Raw genomic sequence first — 21973 nt, 5'->3', positions numbered from 1 at the left:
TGTAACAAGGTAGAAGCCGGACTTATCCAGTTAAAAAAAAACCTCGTTGACATTAAAAATATTTTTTGGCCTAAGAGGACAGCAAAAATTGCAACAAATATAACAATAGTTGTGTAAACATATTTTAAGTGCACAAAAAGGACCGGATTGGTTATAATGTCAGTACAATAACACAGAGTTATGAAGATACTTGAAAAACAGGTAATTTTAATTTTATATATAACCCCTTTGTAGGAAAAATATTACATATAAGAAACACACGGAAAGTTTTTGGCAGGCGATGACTTTTTGACACAACACCGGGATTTCTGACTGCACTGGAAGGCACCACAGGTCCATCCTCTCTCCCCATCAGCAGTCCGGTCAACATTTCTCCTGGAACACTTCGGGGAACTTCACCGACTCTCTGCACTTCAACACACCGACATGGATGCCCTCAGGTCTGCTGGAAGAGCTATTATCCGGAGCCCAAGTATGGCGAAACAGTCGTGGACTGCCAGCAAACACAGAAGTAAGAAATACTCGTTAAATTAGCTAAAGGAAAATTAAAAAAACATAAAAATAAAAGGTAATACCTTCTTCTTTTTTTTTACCGTTAGCAACTAATTTAAAATTCCGCCTAGCCGGAGTTTACTTTGCCTGTACCCAATTTACCTTTTTTTTCCTGTGACAAATAGTGATTAATTAAGACATTTATAGGTTAACTTGACCAAACTTTGGTTTTTGTTTCACAAACGACGTATTGTGCTGTCGGCTGTCACAGCGGGTGGTAAAGAAGGAGTTTGACATCTCTTTTTTTTCTTTAGCTTGAGCAGTTACGTCTCTTTTAGTTTGTCAAAGGAGGGTAAAGGTAAATAGTTTCTCCCGCTTAGTGTTTCTGTTCTGGGGAAACATACAGCGGTTTCTTCCTGCGGAGGCTGAGTAACTGTTTGCAATGCGGTTTATCATGGTGCAGGAATTTTCCGGGAATTCAAGTTATTTTAAAACGAACCACAGCAACAAAACTAATTAGAAGTTTTATTTCTAATTTGTGCCATTTCTCGTGGATTATTCACGTGTTTCAAGACTGATTTTTGTGTGTTTCTCACGGTCTTTTAGTCAGGTGGGAATTACACCAACTACTTCTTTTGCTTTGTGTTTCGCTAACTAAAAAGGTATTTTTGGATTTCTTGATAATCCCACCTCCCTCTTTCCGCCAACCCTGCCAGAGGAAGTTCAGAGGTCATCGTCAGCACGAGATCTTATTATATTTATATTTCCCCCATTGTATGTTGCTGAAGAGCACTTTGCCAGGGCAGGAGCAGTCACATGCAGCAGCATTAACATAAAGCTCCTTTAAGAAGGAATTGGCACCCATTGTAGGACTCAAGGGCCACTTTGTAAGCTAAATCTCACTTGATCCTGCCTGTGAAGTTGTGGGGTTGGGGGAATGACCGTGTGGCTTCCAAAGCATGAAAAGTCCACAGCCTGTAACCAAGAGGACAAGCCAGGAATGCTGCGGGGTGAGTCTGTGCACTGCCCCTGTTGGCTTCAAGTCATACTGCTGCTCTTTTGTTTTCCTTTTTTCTTTTTAAATTCCAGAAAGGCTACTGTCACATCTGCAGAGACATTAGAGAGTGACAGGGTGGATAACATAAACACACTGCATTGTTGTGTGTAACCTTAGTTGCTCACCAGGGAAAAGGCAACGCCGTAGAAATTAGAGATGGACACTTCCATATTATGCCTGCACATTACTGCGTTAATGGATGAGGCTGAGATGTTAATCTTACATCTTCCCAGCTGTCAGTGGAGAGGTGATATCTGGCTGTATTACATCTGGCAGACACTTTCCACAGTGCGAGTTTCTTCTGCCTGAGTTGTTTGTATGCCTGTGGCAGCCGTTCCGACTGGAAGTGGGCTATTCTGATTGTTCGTGGAATTAACGGCTTCCTGTAAATGTGGCTACTGACCCACTTGTCGTAGAAGTAGAGTATTGAAGTTTGGTCATAGATTACCTGGCTGCAGGGCACGCATTCTTCACCAGCACTGACCCATATCATTCATGCTGGATTTTTAGGTCTGACGTTGCCTTCGTCAGAATCGTCCTACATTTCCATGTACTCGGGGTAGGGATTACTTTGGGTCAGGTGAATGCAGTACAGGGCTCGAGCACCTGAGGACCCAGGCATCATTTCCATTAATGAGACTGTATTACAAACTGTACATAAAAAGATGGTCATAGTTACTGTGACTTCACCAGTTGGTTTTAGGATACTGGTAGTTCAGCTGCTGCCGTGATGTTTTTTTGTTTTTGTTTTTTTTATTATTATTCTATAGGCTAAAAGGGTGTCAATAGAGGAATCGATTAACTCAGCATGCATTGCGTTCTCGCTGTTGATTTTTTTTTTTTAGGTACTCTATTATATTTGTTAACCTGTCATATGTCAATCACCAGTAACCTTCTCTGTCATTGGTACTCGCTTGCCTTTAGTACAGGGTGTATCAAAAAGAATGATCAGATTTCAGAGTGCCGATTGAAAGGCATGCTGTTAGAAAGAGCGGATTCGTGAGTTTCCCATGGATGCCAGTAGGTAGAGTAACAACAGCAGTGGCTGCAGTGACTCCAGACAGCTTGACTATCATCTGGACATGTGCCATGCATCCGGGGGGCGCACCTTAAGTGCTTGCCGAACATTGTAAGTGTCGTATGTAAAACTTTATATTCAGCCATGTATTTTAAAATTTTAGGTTTCTGTGACCATTACTTTAAAAAAAAAAGCTTTTTGTAATCGGATGATTCATTTAGATGGACCGTGTATAGAAAAGTTGTGGTCCACCTATGTCACGTCACTTGTATGCCTCTTTGCATATTCTGTTTTCTCACCATAAGTTTGTGTTAGGAGAAATACATTCAGCTTATCTAGCTAAGACTTCATCTTCTCTGTTCTTTTGCCCTGGCTTAGACGGCCTATGCCAACAGTGTTAAGGGGACCCCCAAAGTTTATTTGTTTGTGTTGAAGAGCCCTTTTTCCAGGATCCTCTCCAACAAGTGCCACTCTTTAGCTCTGACTAGTTTTCTCTGCAGCTGTATTTCTGTGGTTGCTCTAAACTGGCTGTAATGGACTTTTTGATGAATAAATATGACTTGTATTAAAATCATCCGGAACGCCATGAGGCTGAAGTTGGAGATTCAGCATGTGGCATTTGATGTGAATGCAACAGCGCTGATCAGTTGTGCTGCATTTCTTTTAGCAGTGATGCTTGCATTTAAAAATCCATGGCTCCTTTTTCCTTTACAATGTTACTGTCTGTCTTCCATGAAATCCCAAACTGCTATGGCAGGTTCTGCACCACATTTATGTAATTATTTAAATTGTATTATATTTTATTCTACTATGATATATTTAATGGCTAAACTTTACCTGTTAGCTGTTTAACTGTTATGTTGTTATCATTAAGGTAGTGGCTAGCGGCTATGGCTAGTAATAAAACAGTAACATCAATGCTAGAGCTGCACAGCCAGCGTCATCAGTCCTGCCTGTGACTAATGTTACTAGACTGTGTTATTTTAACAGGATAAACAATTGAATGGTCTGTAAAAAGAGTTAGGTTTCTCTTAAAGTCTCAAAATGAAGCTGAAAAAAGTCTGTCATCAACTAGATGGAAAACAGTAGCAACCTACTGTACCACTCTATTTGACCTGCAATGAACATATGGGAACGTCAGCAGAAGCACAACACTACAGCCTGAAAGTAATGTTGTTGTTTTGTTGTTGTTGTTGTTGTTTTTTTAAGCTACCTGACAATCTTAAAATATTTGTCATACACATTTACCTAAAAGTAATGATACTGTATTATTTTTGCAATAGTTAGACAATTTAAAAATGCTCTCTTCGATGATGTTTTTTGTATTATACTACTTTTTTAATGTAAAATTTTAATTAAAAAATATGTCTCATCAATTTATCACAGTTTTCCCCATTTATTTCAAAATGGTATTGCATATTTTCCTGTGTATGAATTTTCGTGATGACAGTCTGCCAACCTGACCACTGCAGAACTGTGTTTGAGACATAAGCAACAATGGATGTTGAGCCAGTCTAACACTTCTGTTTGAAGTGACATCTTCTTGGGACAGTATCTCACCTGAATGCAGTTTTTCAGAATCTTGTTTAAAGTCAGGTTTAACATATGACAGCTTTACAGGCAGTAGCTGACTTTTAAGTTTTTATTTTATTTTATTCATGTTCCACTTGACTGAAGTGGACAGAACCCAATTGGTCCATTTTGTCGAAAAAAGTTTAACGAACCACAGAGAAGGTTGATAGCCACCGCTGTGATGCCTGTTACCTCTCATAGAGGGTTTGGGTTTTGTTGAGCAAAGCTAATGCAAAGAAAGCCTTGCTATGTGGCTAAGTCTGCTTCATACACTCTTCAGATGAAGGCAACCCTCTTTGCTAATGTGAGCGTAGCCCACCAATCAGAAGGTTGTCCTTCACTGTGAGTTTATACACAAGAACCACTTCTACTCCACAGCACCCTCAGGATTGAAACTCTCTGTGTAATATAAGTACTTAAATTAAAAGAATTATGTCGCACTTTTCATAGGTAAAAATCATAAAAAGTTTCACAATAAAACACAAATGTGTACGACCTATCATAACAGTGGAAAGCAAATATGTATTTATTAGGGGTGCAACGATATTCGTATCGATATTGAACCGTTCGATACAGTGCTTTCGGTTCGGTACGCATATGTATCGAACAATACAACATTTGTAATTTATTTTATCAATTTTCCTTCTGACGATGCTGTCTGTGTTGAGCGCTCAGTGAATCTGTGTTCGACTACTCCGCCTAGGCTGCACTGTCGAGCGCAGATCCACTGAGCGCTCAACACAGACAGCATAGTCAGAAGGAAGAGCGCAGGGCAAGCTAGCGAGACAGAAGTTAAGCTCTCCTTGCAACAGGCAAATTGAACCTCATTCAGGTCTGGCGTTTGGAATTATTTTGGTTTTCATGTGACGTATGACCCTGAAGGTAAGCGAGTCATGAACTAAAGTAAAACAGTATGTTGGATGTGCCACGCAATGCTCAATTACATTGGTGTGAACTAGTGTGTTAGCGCAGTTAGCTCGTTAACGTGTTTGCCGTCTAGCCCCATGCACAGAGCGATCGGCGGTAGCTCGTTAACGGAGATTTGCCGTGTTGTGGCGTTAAGGTCATTTCAACGAGATTAACCTGAAAGCACTAGTGGGAACACAACGAATATGACTGCACATTTACGCCGACATCATCCTAGTGCAAAGACAAGTGGAAGCAGACAAAAAAAAGCAAGCATGCTACTAACTTTAGCCGAGTCATTTAGACAGCTGTTAGCACATGATTCTCCTTATGCTGCTGAGAATATAGCCCAGAAGAAGCGGATAGTATAGCTTTTATTTTGGAAAGAGCCATTTCTCTGTAATAAACTCTCTTTTCCAAAGATGAGTGATTCCTCAATCAGATACAGGGCTTGCAATATCGCTAGCCCGACGTCCCGGAGCTAGCGATTTTTTTCAGTCGGGCTACCAAAATCTATCTCTTCCCTGCCCGTCGGGCTATTGTAGGAAAAATATATGTCAATGCTTTTGCATTCTTTCAGAAATGTAGCTGGGTAATTATGTCATTGGCATCGGTGAGCCACTGTCAATATGTGACATATTGAAGTCGCGTTTGGATTTGCGCTTGTTTTTTTGCTTTCACTTTGCAATCGTGCGAACTGTGTATAGAGAGCGACAGCACTGATCTGTGAGTGATGATAATTTGTGCACCAATTCCTCTGACATCGTCTTATTAATCGTTAGCTTACTATGCAAACATGACAAGTGAAATCTCCCGCAGCTTAAACATGTGAGAGGTTGATCGCGCAGAGAATCGCTGAGCTTATGTGAGTGAGCGTGTAAAAGCATTTCAGTTCTGCTGAGCCAAATAAGACAGGTCAGGGTGAAGAAGTGACAGCCAAAGAAAAGCTTACCACAAAACGGAGAAGTTATGACAAATCAGACTATAAGGCAAAAAGAAAGTGCAGCTTTATGGTTTCATGGACAAAAGAATTTCTGTGGCTGCAATATGATGAGCTAAATAACCAGGGCTGCACATAAGTGGTCCGCAGGTGCGCATTCGCTGTCAAAATAAAAAACACGCACAAGGGTTAGGGTTAAATTTAAAAACTGTACTTTTGAGTTAAAATATATATTTATAATTTTAATAAATGACAAATTAAAAATGCATGAACATTTTTTTTGTATCGAAAAAATATTGAACCGTGACACCAAAGTATCGAACCGAACCGAACCGTGAATTTTGTGTATCGTTGCACCCCTAGTATTTATATATGTTATCATAAACCTGCTTGTGACCACTTAGCTGCTGTATGAAGAGCAGACTGCTGCTGTTGTATACAGGGAGCATCTCTTTCTGATTTTACAATGTGATCCTCTCAAAATAAAATCAAATGAACATGCTTCTCCATAGCTGCCCTATTATGGGAGAAACAGTGTGTGACTATTTGAGCCAAATGTGTGTAACTGGTTTAGGAACTGGCCAATGTAACAGACAGGAAGCTGAACAAACTCATTAGGAGGGGTGTGTCCTCAATGTGTAGTGGGCTTCCCCCGCCCCCTTTAACCATGAAGAAGCATTGCTTTTCTGAAAGCGATGAGAATGCAGTTGGACTAAAAATTTATCTCACCTTATTTTGTCTAGGTTTAAAGACCTTGCTTGGCACATCAGGTCTTTCACTGATAAACATTTCAGATGCATTCTGCCCCTAATTTACTCGACTTTGCATCTGCAGAGACTTCCAAATTGGCACACTCTCACTAATGTGTTTACGTTTTCCCCACATTATTAGAATCCCAAACATAAACTCTGGTGAATTTGGGACTCTGTGCATAATAATTTGAGAGGCGTGCAGGCGTAGATCAGTGAAGGAGGGAGGAAAGTGAAAAGGCAGCAGAGGCTGAGAAAAAGATAATTTGGCACTGGAGGAGTCCAGAGTTGTAGGACCACAGTTGGTGGTTTCCCCAGTGATCCAGTGTTTGTTGTAGACACACAAATCAGCCAGGATGCAAATTGCCTGTCAGTTGGACCTTTCTGGATCAGCACCATTGTTGTCACAGTTTGCAACTAAGAGTTATTTTGCACTCTGACAAATCAAATGGCTACTCATCCATCAGTGTTGGATGAAATGGATATCTATAGAGCTGAAAACTGAGGCTTTGTCTTCCAATTTTTTTCTCCTCTTTTTCTTATCTTTCTCACATTATACCAAGACACCTCCCCCAATACTACAGTGAAAAACCAGTAAGTGATTATTTGCCACATACGGGTGTGATGTTAGTAGCAGGTCACCTGGTTTTTCTTGTTCTCAGTTGACTCATGCACACAGCTGTTTCCTTTGACGTATAACGATTGCTGACCTTTTATCCTCAAAGCCTTCTGCATTCTTGGGCTGATTGGTGCCTGGTACAGTCTCTGCTGCTGGTGAAACAAACTGAAAACCAGAACAGGTTCTTTATTACAAGCTCAATATTAGCTCTCCAACACTGTCTAAAATGGAAAACATTAATATCTGCAGTTACTAGCATTACATTTGTTACGTTTTCCACTCACTATAATTTATTCCTTAATGTAACACATTTATAGGAGGCAGTCGTGGATACAGAGAAAGGATTTTCTCAGTAATCAGTGTGTTGTAGACTTTTTGACCTGGTTACATTTCAACATAGGTTTCAAAGACTCCCTGATTCCACTTCTCTCATAAAATGAGCGAAACATGAAATGTTTACCAAAAGAGAAGCTGAACTTATTTGTTATGAAAATTAAATTTGTTTTCAGCTATTTCCAGGTGGCCTATTATGCTTTTGTATATTATTGTTTTCTGACAGTGATGGACGCTCACATTAAATAGGGTCAGCGTTTGTACAAGCTCAGTTTTTCTTTCTACACTGAGCTCTGTGTGATGCAAAAGATTGGGAGCGTTCTTCATATGATCAGCTGCTTTACACATAGATTGAATAGGCCTCCTCTTGGCCACTCTTATAACAACCAATTGCGTCAGGAACGTTACAGAGTAGGCATGCTGAAAAGTAATAATAATCAATTTTTATTTTAAAGCGCCTTTCAAACTTTCACTTAACAATAGAATAAAATACATTATAGAACAATGAATACGAAGAAAAATAAGAAAACAAAAGCACAAGGTAAAATAAATAAACAAACAGTGTCTTCTGTCTGCTCTTGGAACGTCCTCTAGCCTGTGTTCCAGCTGTTTTGAGGCCTCAGAGGTGATGATTAAGTGATATTTTGACAGTGTGCCCTGACAGCTTTAGTTGCTTACACAAATTGACTTGACTTGATGGTGTTTGCTGGTATTGATGACTGAGGCTACCTGCCTCTGCCTTCAGCACCTTGGTATGGCTATCCCCCAGAGCCTTTGGGCAGCTGCTGAGAAGATGTTCCAAAGAGCCTCTTCCAGAGCAAAGGGTGCAGGAGGGTGTCTCACTCTTTCACCAAACTTCATGCACTGCCTGCACCAGGAACAGGACCCACTTTAAGTCTGCATGCATGATGTTTCCCCAGGTGATCCTGTACTGCAGGATACCTCCCATCTTGTTCATGCTCCTCGTTGCCAGAGCCCCTGTGTTCTGCCAATTTCCTCTTCCTCTACACCTGCTAGGATGTCTTCCTAGAGTCTGTGGTGTTCCTCCTTGAGTTTTGCTTTGTTGACGTGGGTCTGAAGTGGGAACTAGTTAACCCAAATTCACTCTACTTATCACCATGGTGCCCACCAGTGCCTTTTGTCTCAGGCGTGATTCTGCTTTCCCAACTCTGGATCTCTTGGCACTGTTAACATAAACTCCAGCTGATGATGCTCTGCAGTCCCTGTACTTAAACGCTTTATGTTTGATTATTTTGTAGCCGATATTGTTACTATAAATAACGGCCTGATGATAACGATGATGATGATATCTGATGCTTTCACACGTGCCTTGGCTGTGTTAATATGAGCACCTGTTTTTATAACAGTGTACATGTGACGGAAAATCACATTGAGTTTCCTTCTAAGACTTTAAGGTCTTAAGATCTCTTGGTCCAGTTTGTGTAGTCTGCATTCAAAATGTATGTGTGTGAATATGTACCAGCATGACTGTGTGGTATGTACTACATCCCAGAGGAGGGAAATGCTAGGAGGGTGAAATTCTAGGTAATAATGGTGGATTGAGTTTTTTCCCCCTTCCTTCACCCCCCCCCCCCCCCTTTTTTTTTTTCTCTGATGAAAGTGCAAACAGTATTACAGGTTCAGGGTCGGCCAGCGCCACACAAAACCTGATAAGAAATCACACAGAGGTAGAAGCTGTTCCTTCAGTAGTTACACTTTAAACAGTCTTTTTCAGAGAAATTTTAAAAATGGAGACAGTAATGCACTTTGAGAACGACACATGATTCATGCTGTTGGAGAGATCGCTGATGTTACCACGCTTTCCTCTTATCACAGCGTGTCACAGTGCATGTACAACTTGCTCCAAACTCTTCATGTTTTTTATTGTCGAGCCCTATAAGCTATTTGGAAGATGAAATATTTACTTTACGCCTCAGCACCTCTGACCTAGATACCCTGTTTTGCCTTTCCTCTTCAGCGAGGGAGCACATGAAGTGGGCCAACTCTAAGTTCAACACAGACTGTTTACATTTCTTCTGATTTGTGTTTTTCTCAAAGTCTTTGAATGTTGCACGAGCCTTATTTATTTTGGAACATGAACCCTGGGAAAAAGCAGATAAATATTTGATGTTTGCAACGCTTGATGTTTGACAAGAACGTCGTTACAGTTGATCAGAGTATCGGCCGCTCCCGCTCTTCTCCGCAGAGCTCCCAGAGAACTGGACAGACACGCGGGAGACCATCTTAGAGGGCATGACCTTTAATCTTCGACATCTTGGCATGACACTGGTGGACCAACCCAAAGGAGAGGAGCTGTCAGCAGCTGCTGTAAAGAGGATTGTTGCCACGGTCAGAGATCGCTCATTCACAGTTTACATTATCTCCACTTTTGACTGCTCTGCTTTGATTTCCTGCCAAAATCAACAACAGCAGTGTAAGAAAAACAATCCAGTGGCTTTTAAGACTACCGCTTTAATTATTATCATTATTTTTTTCTTAAAATAGAACATCTAAAATTGTTAAGCTCTCTTAAATTTCACAAACATACTGACATTAAGGCTTTTATCATGTCCTCACCACCGTCTGCATGTTTATAAACTCTGGATCAAATTTAGTTTAAAGCTGCTCTCTGTATCTTACTGTGCCTTTTTCCATACATCCTCGCACTAAATCCTGATAAATAGTAAATGCAGGGTTTTTTGAAAGTGTCTGGTGATTAATAATGTACAATGTTGTCTCTAGCGTAGCACCGGAAATAGACATTGTAGAAGAGCTGAGTAGTATGTAAGCAGTGTGCGGACGTTTTGCATTTCGGTCATAAAACAATCATCAGTTTCCGCTGCGTTATTTTCCCCATGACAGGCTAAAGCCAGTGGGAAGAAATCTCAGAAGGTCACTCTTAAGGTTTCTCCTCAGGGAATTGTCCTACATGACAGCTCAACAAATAAACTCCTGGAAAACGTGTCCATATACAGGTATGTGTAGAATGACTGGTTTTGTAATTTTATTTCATCACTTAAGTAATTTGAAATAGATTCTCCTTGGTGGGTGTCATTGAAACCAAAAAGTCACATATGAAAGTCTCAGACGGGTTCCAGTGTCAGTACCGTGACCTAAAGGTCCAGTATAGGGGTGTGTACTAGGAGGCTGAGGGGTTGCCAGTGTTTACTCATTTTTAAAAAAATCAACATTGTATTAATCTTTGACAAAAACATACTAACACGGCAGGTCAATCCGTCTTCAACTGTTTTTTTTTTTTTTTTTTTTTTTTAGTCTTTCTGTGTAAATCTCATTCTTGCTTCTGGAAAGTTTGAGCGTATTTGTGCTGTCAAAAAAAAAAAAAGCATTGGATACGCGGTACGCTGTTTGTCTAACCTGTTGTCTCTGGTCTGCAGGATATCCTACTGCACGGTGGATAAACTACACGATAAAGTCTTTGCTTATATCGCACAAAACACCCTGAATGGAACCCTGGAGTGCAACGCCTACCTCTGCTCAAAGAGGAAAGTGGTGAGTTTAGAGCACGTACACTACCAGTCAAAAGTCTGGACACACCTTCTCATTTAATGGCTTTTCTTTATTTTCATGACTATTTACATTGTAGACTCTCACTGAAGGCATCAAAACTATGAATGAACACATATGGAATTATTTTGTAAACAAAGTGTGAAATAACTCAAAACATGTTTAATATTTTAGATTCCTCAAAATAGCCCCTTCGCTTTGATTACTGCTTTGCACACTCTTGGCGTTCTCTCCATGAGCTTCATGAGGGAGTCATCTGAAATGGTTTTCAAACAGTCTTGAAGGATTTGCCAGAGATGCTGAGCACTTGTTGGCCCTTTTGCCATCACTCTGCGCTCCGTCTCATTCCAAACCATCTCGACTGGGTTTAGGTCAGGTGACCGTGGAGGCCATCTGGTGCAGCACTCCATCACTCTCCTTCTTGGTTAAATAGACCTTACTCAGCCTGGAGGTGTGTTTGGGGTCATTCTCCTGTTGAAAGATAAGTGGTGGTCCAACTCAGCACAAACTGGATGGGATGGCATGGATGCTGTGGTAGCCATGCTGCTTCAGTGTGCCTTCAATTTTGAATAAATCCCACAACACTGTCAGCAGCAAAGCACCCCCACACCATCACACCTCCTCCTCCATGCTTCACATGGTGGGAACCTTTCATGTAGAGACCATCCATTCACCTTTTCTGCGTTGCACAAAGACACTGCAGTTGGAACCAAAGATCTCAAAGTTGGACTCATCAGACCAAAACACAGATTTCCACTGGTCTAATGTCCACTCCTTGTGTTTCTTGGACCAAACAAATCTCCTCTGCTTGTTGCTTTTCCTTAGTCGTGGTTTCTTAGTAGCTATTTGAACACAAAGGCCTGATTTGTGCAGTCTTCTCTGAGCAGTTGATGTAGAGATGTGTCTGCTGCTGGATCTTTGTGTGGCATTTATCTGGGCCCTAATCTGAGTGGCTGTTAACTTGTGATTTCTGAGGCTGGTGACTCAGATGAATTTATTCTGGGCTGGGTGGTCATCATGTGAACTAGTTTCATTGTCGTGCTTGGTTGATGATTTTTGCGACTGCACACATTGAAAGTTTTAGCAATATTCCAGGCTGACTGACCTTCAGTGCTTAAAGTAATGATGGACTTTCACTTCTCTTTACTTAGCTGATTGGTTCCCAACCCCATAAAGAAGGCAAGAAATTCCACAAATGAACCCTGACATGGCACACCTGTGAGGTGAAAACCATTTCAGGTGACTACATCATGAAGGCCAAATGTTTGCACCGTCAACAAAGCGAAGGGTGGCTGCTTCGAGGACTCTAAAATAAAAGACATGTTTAAAGTTATTTATATATTTTTTTCTTTGCTACATGATACCATATATGTGGCTTCATATATTTGATGTCTTCAGTTTGCATCTAAAATGGAGAAAGTAGTAAAAATTAAGAAAAGACATTAAATGAGAAGGTGTGTCCAAACTTTTTAACTTTTCAGTTTAAATTCAAAGTTTCTCAACAACTCAAATATTTAGCATATCTTCCTCTGTGGCTGTGGGGGATCATTACCTTCCTGATGATGTAATGACCCACATTCAGCCGTCATTCGTCCTGTAACTGGCTCTCTCGAGTGTCTTGCTGTCACCATAGCTCTTCCTCTTCATCCCGAAGAGGAAATCCTAGAAGTTAAGCTCCTGTCGTCTTCCTGTCTTTTCCTTGGTGTTGAAAACAGAAGGGCACTTTTCCTCTCATCTTACTTGCTTCCTCACTCCGCTCTTTTTTTCTCCCAGGATAACATGAGAATACTCTGCTTCCTTAATATGTGCTCCTCTATCTACCAGTGGGGTTCTGAAGAGATTTGGGATGACCTCTCTGTGTCCTCTACTCAATGAGAGGAGTGCTTCAAGACTCATAGTTCAAAATAATACCTTTTTTAAAAAAAATGACATGACAATGACATAAAGTTGGAAAAAAAACTGCTGGTCTTAAACTAAAAAAGATAATAATAAAGAGAAGTATATGAGGACCACTTTAAAAAATCAACTAAAGCAGGGAAATTAAAGTGAGGTTATGAGGTTAATAATGTGCTGAACAAAGACACATTTTTGTAGTTTTTCCTCTATACATTGTCAAATCAAAATCAAATCACTTTTATTGTCACATCACATGTGCAGGCACACTGGCACAGCACATGCGAGTGAAATTCTTGTGTGCGAGCCCCACAAGCAACAGAGATGTGCAAACACAACAACACAAACGAGCAAAATACAAGAATGGCCGACCTGAAACTAATAAATATATGTACAATATATAATAGTGTATGCATTTCTGGATGTGTATACTAAATATTTTTGTGTGTGTGTGTGTGTGTGTGTGTGTGTGTGTGTATACACATTTTTACAAATTAAATAGTAAAAACAAACAAACTAATAATAATAATAATAAAATATATAAAAATATACAGAGTTGAATATGTGCAAAACAAGTGGCATTTATATACAGTGTGGAGTGCATAATGTTGAAGTTCCAGTAGTGAAGCTGAGGTGTCTATGACGTGTTCAGCAGTCTGATGGCCTGGTGGAAGAAGCTGTCTGTCAGTCTGCTGGTACGGGACCGGATGCTGCAGAACCTCCTTCCTGATGGAAGCAGTCTGAACAGTTTATGGCTGGGGTGACTGGAGTCCTTGATGATCCTCCCCGCTTTCCTCAGGCACCGCTTCCTGTAGATGTCTTGGAGGGAGGGAAGCTCACCTCCAATTATCCGTTCAGAGCACCGCACTACTCGCTGGAGAGCTTTGCAGTTGTAGGCGGTGCTGTTGCCATACCAGGTGGTGATGCATCCAGTGAGGATGCTCTCAATGGCACAGTGATAGAAGGTCCTGAGGATGCGGGGGCTCATGCCGAATCTTTTCAGTCTCCTGAGAAAGAAGAGGCGCTGCTGCGACTTCTTCACTGTTTTGTTTGTGATGTGTGATGTTGGAGCTGTTAGTGGCTGTGCAGTCGTAGGTGTAGAGTGAGTACAGGAGAGGGCTCAGTACACACCCCTGTGGAGCACCAGTGTTCAGTGTGATGGGGGATGAGGTGATGCTGCCCAGTCTGACCACCTGGCGTCTGTCAGACAGGAAGCTAAGGATCCAGCTGCAGAGGGAGCTGCTCAGTCCTAGATCCTGCAGTTTCCTGTCCAGCTTCGAGGGAACGATGGTATTGAATGCTGAGCTGTAATCTACAAACAGCATCCTCACATACGTGTCTCTCTTCTCCAGGTGTGACAGGGCAGTGTGTAGTGTCAGGGCTATGGCATCATCAGTGGACCTGTTGTGGCGGTATGCAAACTGTAGAGGATCCAGTGAGTCGGGTAGTGCAGAGCAGATGAAGTCCCTGACCAGCTTCTCGAAGCATTTGCTTACGATGGGGGTCAGGGCTACAGGTCGCCAGTCGTTCAATGAGGAGATGGTGGAGGATTTGGGTACAGGGACGATGGTGGCCATTTTGAAGCAGGCTGGGACTACAGACAGAGAGAGGGAAAGGTTGAAGATGTGCGTGAACACTCCAGCCAGCTGAGCCGCGCATGACCTGAGGACGCGGCCGGGAATCCCGTCCGGACCAGTAGCTTTGCGTGCGTTCACCTTCCTGAAGCACTTCCGCACATCCTCCTCAGACACAGTGTACGCACTGACGTCATCCGCGGTGCGCACACTGTCCGGTCTCATGGTGTTCGCTGCGTCGAATCTAGCGTAGAATACGTTTAGATCCTCACACAGAGAGGCCGTGGTCTGCGGTGTGCTGGTTTTCCCTCTAAAGTCTGTGATCGTGTTTAGTCCCTGCCACATACTCCGAGGGTTGTCAAACTGTTGCTCCACCCTGTCCCTGTACTCACGTTTGGCTGCTTTGATCGTCTTCCGGAGTTGGTAATTGTTTGATTTTTAAAAGAAATAATCAAAATATGATTGAAGTAAAGTGTGATTGAAGTGCAGACTGTCACCTTTTCAGGGGTTTAATAAAAGTTTCCATTAACGGCTCAGCAGTTGCAGCCATTTTTATTCAGTCCCCCATTTCCAGAGGCTTAAAAGTAATTGGACAGTTGATTGTCATGCAGTTAAACCCCTTGAATTTAAGCTGAAAGTCTGCAATTCAATCAAATAATAATTAATTATTTGACTTAAAGCCCCAAAGTGACCTTTTTTCTTTTATGTGACAGTGACGACGGACTGTGGACAGAGATCAAGAGCTATCCATTTTGTACTCACATCTTTCAGTCATATAAATATAAAGCATTACTGTTGAATGGCAACATTTTATAACCATTTTTACAGCTGTCCATGTTATAAATATAACTTTGTTACCTGAGATAAAGCATTTAGTGTTGTAAACTACATGTTCTATCTTGATGGTCATGCAAAGTTTTCTTGGACGGTCAACAGCAGTCAGAGAAGCAGACTTCTTTAAGTTAGTGCTCTGTTTTTCATCCTCTGTTTGTGTCTTTTTCTCCTGTCCTCCAGGCTCAGGCTGTGGCGCTAACAGTAGCCCAGGCCTTCACAGTAGCTTTCGAGCTCTGGCAGGTGTCCAAAGAAGGTAGGCATCACACACTTCTCCATTCAAGTCCTGGAAATGACACGCATATAGGCACCGTCTGTGGAGGGGTTGTTTTATCAGGAGACTGTCTGTGTTTGTCCTTGTTTCACCAAATATGTTGATATGTGCTGTAAACAGGTCCTGACCTGCTTGTGCTGTGTTTCCTCTTATCTGTTTTTTAGAGAAAGGGAAGAGAGCAAAGTCTGGGTCCGCTGGAGAGGCTAGCAGCAGTTCTCATTCAGAGAGATCGAACAGCTTTGGGAGTTTGAAAGGGACAGGTAAAAAAAAAAAAAACAAGATGCAAAGCATAAAGGAGCTGTAGCCACAAGAGGTCATTTGTATTATGTAGTCATTCACAAATGGTGTCAAAAACCAAAAAAGGAACTTGGCAAAGTTGTTTTCTTTATCTTTTTTGGTTGCAAAATGAAAGCATAAAATTTCATCTAGTAATTTATAGAGATGGCATGATACCACTTTTTTTATGACCGATACCGATATCATAAATTTGGATATGTGCCGATACCGATATGAATCCGATATAGTGTTTTTTAATCAATAAAACTGTTTTTTTAATATCTTGCTGCATTTTGTATAAGTTCATACTCAAGTTTAAATAAACAACAACACTAAAGCTATTCTGTTATACCTGTATGTAAAAAAAAAAAAAAAAAAAAAAAAAATACACTGCACCCAAAATATTTCATAGTTCAGCAATACTGATCAATCTAATAAACTTAAACCTACTCAATCCTTCCTATTCTGGTATTTTAAAGAGTACTTAGCAGAAATCTTAAGCAACCTAACTAATAGGGTTGCAAACTCCCAGCAAAAAAAAAAAATAGGGAACCACCCCCCAACCTCCACCTCATGATGCTTAATCGACGTAATCAACTTGAATTTGATGCAGTGTGGAGAAAAAAAATGCACAGAAAGAAATTATTTTTGAAAAATAATTAAATAGATTCAACATCTTCCTTCAACAGAACTGCAGACTGCACAGATGGTATCTTCCCAAAGGAAAAAGTAATATAGCTTACTAGGGTATATTAGACTTAACAGTTACTATATACAGTAATGGACTTTGGGTGTAAGATTCAGATAATTATTGATTAAAAGCTAGACATTTTAAATGAGAATAAGAAAGAAAAGTATGTCTTTGTGCCCCCTTTTCCCTGTTAATGCCCTATCGGCCCCCCTGGCTAACCTTTGCTAGATCCGCCCCTGCACAGTTACCAGCCGTCAGCTGCGTAGAAAAAGATCCTGGTGTAGAACGTAATATTAAATAAATTCTAACAACAGCTTATCAAGCTTAAACGTGCTGCTGTTGTTCAGCTGCTGGTTTCCTCTTTCTGGCGCGAAGTGGGCAATAAACAAACAAGAGAGACGGAGTCGTGACAGAAAAGCCGATCAGCTGATCATTAAGCAGTTTCACGATTGAAGTAGCAGCAAGAAGAGGCAGTCGCTCCAGGTATTGGTTGTTAAGCTTAACGCGGGAATGCTTTACAAACATTCAGAGATGAACTTACACACTTGCTTTACTTTTCTCTGGGATAACCTTCTCAGAGATGAAGTGCTGGTTTGGTAGCAGGCTTCAAATACACACAGCCGCTCTATCACGTGAGCACACTGCTCCGACGTGCTACGGTTATGAGCCGAGTTACGCCGTGTCGCAAGTTTTGTGAGGTGTTTTTTTTTTTATATTTAATGGATCGGATTACATTTTTTTATTTCTCTCCGATATCCGATCCAGTAATTTACGTCAGTATCGGACCGATACCGATACGTAATATCGGATTGGTCCATCTCTAGTAATTTATATTTATTACTGATGCTCATGTGGGAAACAGACTTCAGGCAGTATTAAAACTTTAGACCCTCCTACTGTTCGTACACAGAGGTCTGAGGGATCCACTATTTTCTGAAGCTTTATTGGTCAGTAGGTGATTTCATACTTGTTGATCTCTAATGTGAGAGCAGGGTAGGTTTGCAGCATAAGTTACCATAGCGATGTCCAGGTAACCCAGTTTCCTAGATAAGACAAAATTCTGCTTTATAGCACAGGCCTCTGGTCGTTTTTTATAATCTCACTGACATGTGGTGCTAATCATTTTATCCAGTGTGTAAAATTCTTAAATTTCCCACAGAATTTCATTGTGGGTGTTAAAGAAACACCCTCTATGCTCACAACAAACTTTACGAGGGGCTTTGGCCCCGTGTTGGTACTTTCAGGCAGCACATACAGGTGATTGGTCCAGTTTGTGAGCACAAGCCATGTTGTGTGGCCTAAAGTTTTCAGCTTTAGTTCTACGTACTGTTCACAGAACGTGATCAGCTGGGAAATAAATCTCCATGGCACATCTGCCTTTTTTGTTTTTCACAATAGAGAGTATGTGGTGCTTCAGGCTTTTATTCGTCAGCCCTCACTGGTTAAAATAATTATTTTACGCCTGTAGTCCCATGGTCAAAGAGTTATATTCCCGCAGACACACAGGCTTAATAGACGTCTGGCCTCTCTGTTCCTGGGAGAATGTAATTCTTGCTTTTGAAACTGGAGGTTTGTGACGTTGGCATTTAGCCTTTCACAGATATTACACAGCTCAACGCAGCACAGTTTGTGAAACAATTTATTGTAACCAATTTCAACTAAAATCTAACTAACTGTGAAACCAATTTATTCATGGCTATAGACATAAAAGGACATGGAAAACCTTTGCATGCTTTAACATTATATTGCCACAGAGATGCAGAAACAGACATGGCACGATGATCTGCCCCATCATCATTTTTAACTGCCCCCTCTGTCACTTCATCCTGGTGTGGAGGCTGCACTGTGTCTTGCTCTGATCTGTTATTATAACACCAATCAGTTGTCATTCCATCTCTTTTCTATTAGATGTGGCTACAGATATGTTGTTGGATTTGGAGAAGAGTGTGAATGTGGCAGTAGAGACCAATGGAAACATCGGAGAGGATCAGCTGGATAACCACAGACAGACCTCCGAGTCCAACAACAATCCTGCCTGGGTGAGTCCGTCCTCTCGCTTTGTGTCTGTGTTGACTGTGAATCTCTTACAAATGACCGTTCTTTCATACTCCGATGTTGACCATCCTCAGTTTGAGAGCTGGATTTTTCCCGACTCAGTTTGGATCTCCAGCTTTTGGAAAGATTTGCTTTAAATTTCCCTTGTTTGTGCCAGCACCACACACATATTACATGCTTTTCCCTGAGTTAATGTTAAGGACTGATTGCTTTTCTTGCAGGAAATAGAAGATGGTTTGGATGAAGCCTTCTCCAGGTGAGATATTTGATTCTAAAGTCTTAAAATAATCTGAAATTAATCCTAGGTGATTTTCTTTGATCCCTGTTCCCAATAAAACATCCCCAAAACACAAAATCTGCCTCTACCTCTGTACTGTAGTTCCTACTTGTACTGCTTGGCTCTATGTCGCCACTTACTGGTGATTTCAGTGTACTGCAGACCGCAAACCCTCCGTTCTCTGACAATATAAAAATATAAATGAAGGGATAATCTCAGTAGAGGTTTGACAGTTGGTGAGAAATGATTTCATAGCTGAACTTTAAACTGTCCTCAATCTGCTGTGTGTTTGTGTCTCCAGCTGTGCTCTGGATAGCTATGGTTCATTTCCAGGTAAAGTTGAGCAATTGTTATCACAAGCCTTACATAGAGTGGTAGTCCCAGTTACTAACAGTCCATTTCATTCAGTCACCTCCAAACCCGAAAACCCAGATTACAGGTCAGAGACGCGAGTCACTCGGGGTAACACAACCTGCTCCGTCTTTTATTTCCTGTCAGATCCCTTTGTTGTCGATGGATTTTGTGTTTGATTCAATGTATTGAATTTCAGTCAAAATGAAAAATGTTATTATCTCAACCCATTTCATCATCACCACAAACATGACTGTGTCTGTCTAATAACCCTCCTCTGTGATGTGTAGTGTGTGTTTTGGCTGAAGCGGTGGGGATGGTGTGACTCCACTCCACACAGCGGGGCTTTTGTCCAGCAGTTCCCGTGTCTGAAAGTGGAGCAGTGGGTCACTTGAACTCATTTACGGATCAACACCGTTTATCCCGCAGTTCAAATGAAGTGAATGTGAAGTAATCCCACTGACCTCTACCCAGACTCTGCAGACATTGTTATCCCAGAGAGAAAGGGATGTTTCAGACATATCGGAGCAGACTGAGGGTGTAGTTACATAAACGAGTCTGAGAGGCTGAGCTGCAGTGAATTAAAATCAGCAGAAAACTGAATGCTGGGAGTCGAAACAGCTCTGCTTGCTATTAAGCCCTGAGGGTCGAGAGGATAAGAGTAGGAAACAGAATGACTGCTAGTTTTTACTGTTTACATGAGCTGCTGATGCCTTCTTGGTTCTTCTATTTTATTTGACTTCATTCTGATGGAGGTTGAAGGGAATTTCCTTCTTTTTCTGCCTCAATATGGAAATATCAGAGTTTAATTTTAATCCCAGCTCTGTTCAACCTAATTCCAGTTTCCAGGCAGAGGTTTTGTTTTTGCTTGGTTGAGACCATATTCAGCGCATCTCTGTCAACAATCAGGGCTGTGCTGAACTCATTGGTCCCATTTTAAAGAGACCAAAAGCAGTGATGAATTGAGCTGTTTCCAAATGTTTTAGTGGATTTGTTCAGGATTATTTTGTCTTTTGTAACCAAAAATCACACCGCAAAGCTGTTTTAGGATATTATTTAGCTGCTTTTTTTTTTGTTTGTTTTTTTTTTTAATTCATTTTTTGTTTTTAAAGCTCTTTATTTGAGTATTAAGAAACAGACCTGTACATTACTGGTTTTGGTCTTTTCATGGGATTGGTTCACACCAAAATAGAAGAATTTCTGCTTGCTTGCATTCTTTTAAAGGGGAGCTGTTGTTGACCGTTGACGGTTGTTTCTCTTTCCCTCAGACTGGCAGTGTCACGTACTAACCCCCAGGTCCTGGACATTGGGGTGACCCCCCAAGATTGGCTCATTGAACCAGACTGGGATGGCACCAATGGAAACACTCCCAACACCGTCAGCCCATTTGAGGATGACTTCTTGGGCTTCTGACCAGAGTCAACGACTAAGAGGGGGAGGGGTGGTGGTGTCTTCCTATGAATTAACCAGATATCAGTGTGTATTTAAGATGAGTTTACTGTACATCTGCAAGGGAATGAAGGGTTGTGAGCTCAGAGATGAAGTTTGCCCTCTCCACCTTGTTGTACTCTTCACATGAGCAGTTCTTCCTCTTTCTTTGTGGAAACAGCACAGGCCGCTGCCCCTGTGCACCAAAGCAATAACAGCCTTTAATGTTACCCCATCTCCTCCCATATTACACTGCACAGCGTTACTACTAACTTATGTTCTTCTGTCAGCACTTGTTCTCCTTTGTTTACTTTGTTTTGTTGTTTCTCTTGTTTCTCCCTAATCAGTGTTTTTTTTTTTTTTTTTTTGTATGTGTTTAGTTCTAATTTATAGTTGAATAATTATTTTTTTATGAATGAAGTAAGTATATATTCTGACTGATATACAGACAGTAACACCGGGCCTTAATAACAGCAGGACAATCAGCTATTCTCTAAGTGAAATCTGCTTTGGTTGCAAAAAATTACAGTTGTTTAATGTTTATAATCTTGTTGCACTTGTATTTATATGAAATCTCCCAGCGACTCATTTACAACACGCTGTAAGCTTTGCTGTTTCAGTGCAGCAGTGTAACAGTGCTGAATGTAGCCCAGGTATGTTCACAGTCTATTGTGGCCATTTCATTTTGCTGGAAATATTCCAGTGTTGTATAGAAATAAAATGTAATCATGAATATATAATTTTTATAGCAGTGTTTTGGTCTGTATTCATCTAAGTTTAAGATTACACTAGTTAGAATCATCAGAAGAAATGGAAAACATATATAATATTGATATAGATATCTTTATTTATTTAGTTATTTTTTTTACCAGAACACGTGAGAAAGACATGAATTTGACTTTGAAAGATTTCCACATTGAACATTTCCATATTGTTATTGCTGCACTTCACAGGTTAGACTCTTTATTTTTCTCATGCTGGTTCAGCTCCTCAGCTTAGACACCTTTGGATAGTCCTTTCCCCTTTTTAAGCCCACTGTCTTTACATTGGCTACTCATCATAAACAAGAGGTTTGAAGAGAAGGTGGGTGGGGCTTCTGTGGTCAAATGCAG

The 21973-nt window shown here is 41.0% G+C and overlaps 1 protein-coding gene across 1 annotated transcript; it reads left to right on the top strand.

Annotated features, from left to right (window-relative positions):
• The first annotated feature begins 286 nt into the window (after positions 1-286).
• On the top strand, positions 287-21618 carry ldlrap1a (low density lipoprotein receptor adaptor protein 1a). The gene is made up of 9 exons (XM_040021162.1): positions 287-511; positions 9893-10035; positions 10549-10661; positions 11082-11196; positions 15693-15765; positions 15948-16043; positions 18659-18789; positions 19027-19061; positions 20702-21618. The coding sequence occupies exons 1-9, from the start codon at positions 427-429 to the stop codon at positions 20844-20846; spliced, it is 936 nt and encodes a 311-aa protein (XP_039877096.1). The 5' UTR covers positions 287-426; the 3' UTR covers positions 20847-21618.
• Positions 21619-21973: the final 355 nt, after the last annotated feature.

The sequence above is a fragment of the Simochromis diagramma genome, unplaced genomic scaffold, assembly GCF_900408965.1.
Source record: "Simochromis diagramma unplaced genomic scaffold, fSimDia1.1 OVJJ01000753.1, whole genome shotgun sequence".
Classification (NCBI taxonomy): Eukaryota; Metazoa; Chordata; class Actinopteri; order Cichliformes; family Cichlidae; genus Simochromis; species Simochromis diagramma.
This window is presented reverse-complemented; position numbering and strand designations above follow the sequence as displayed.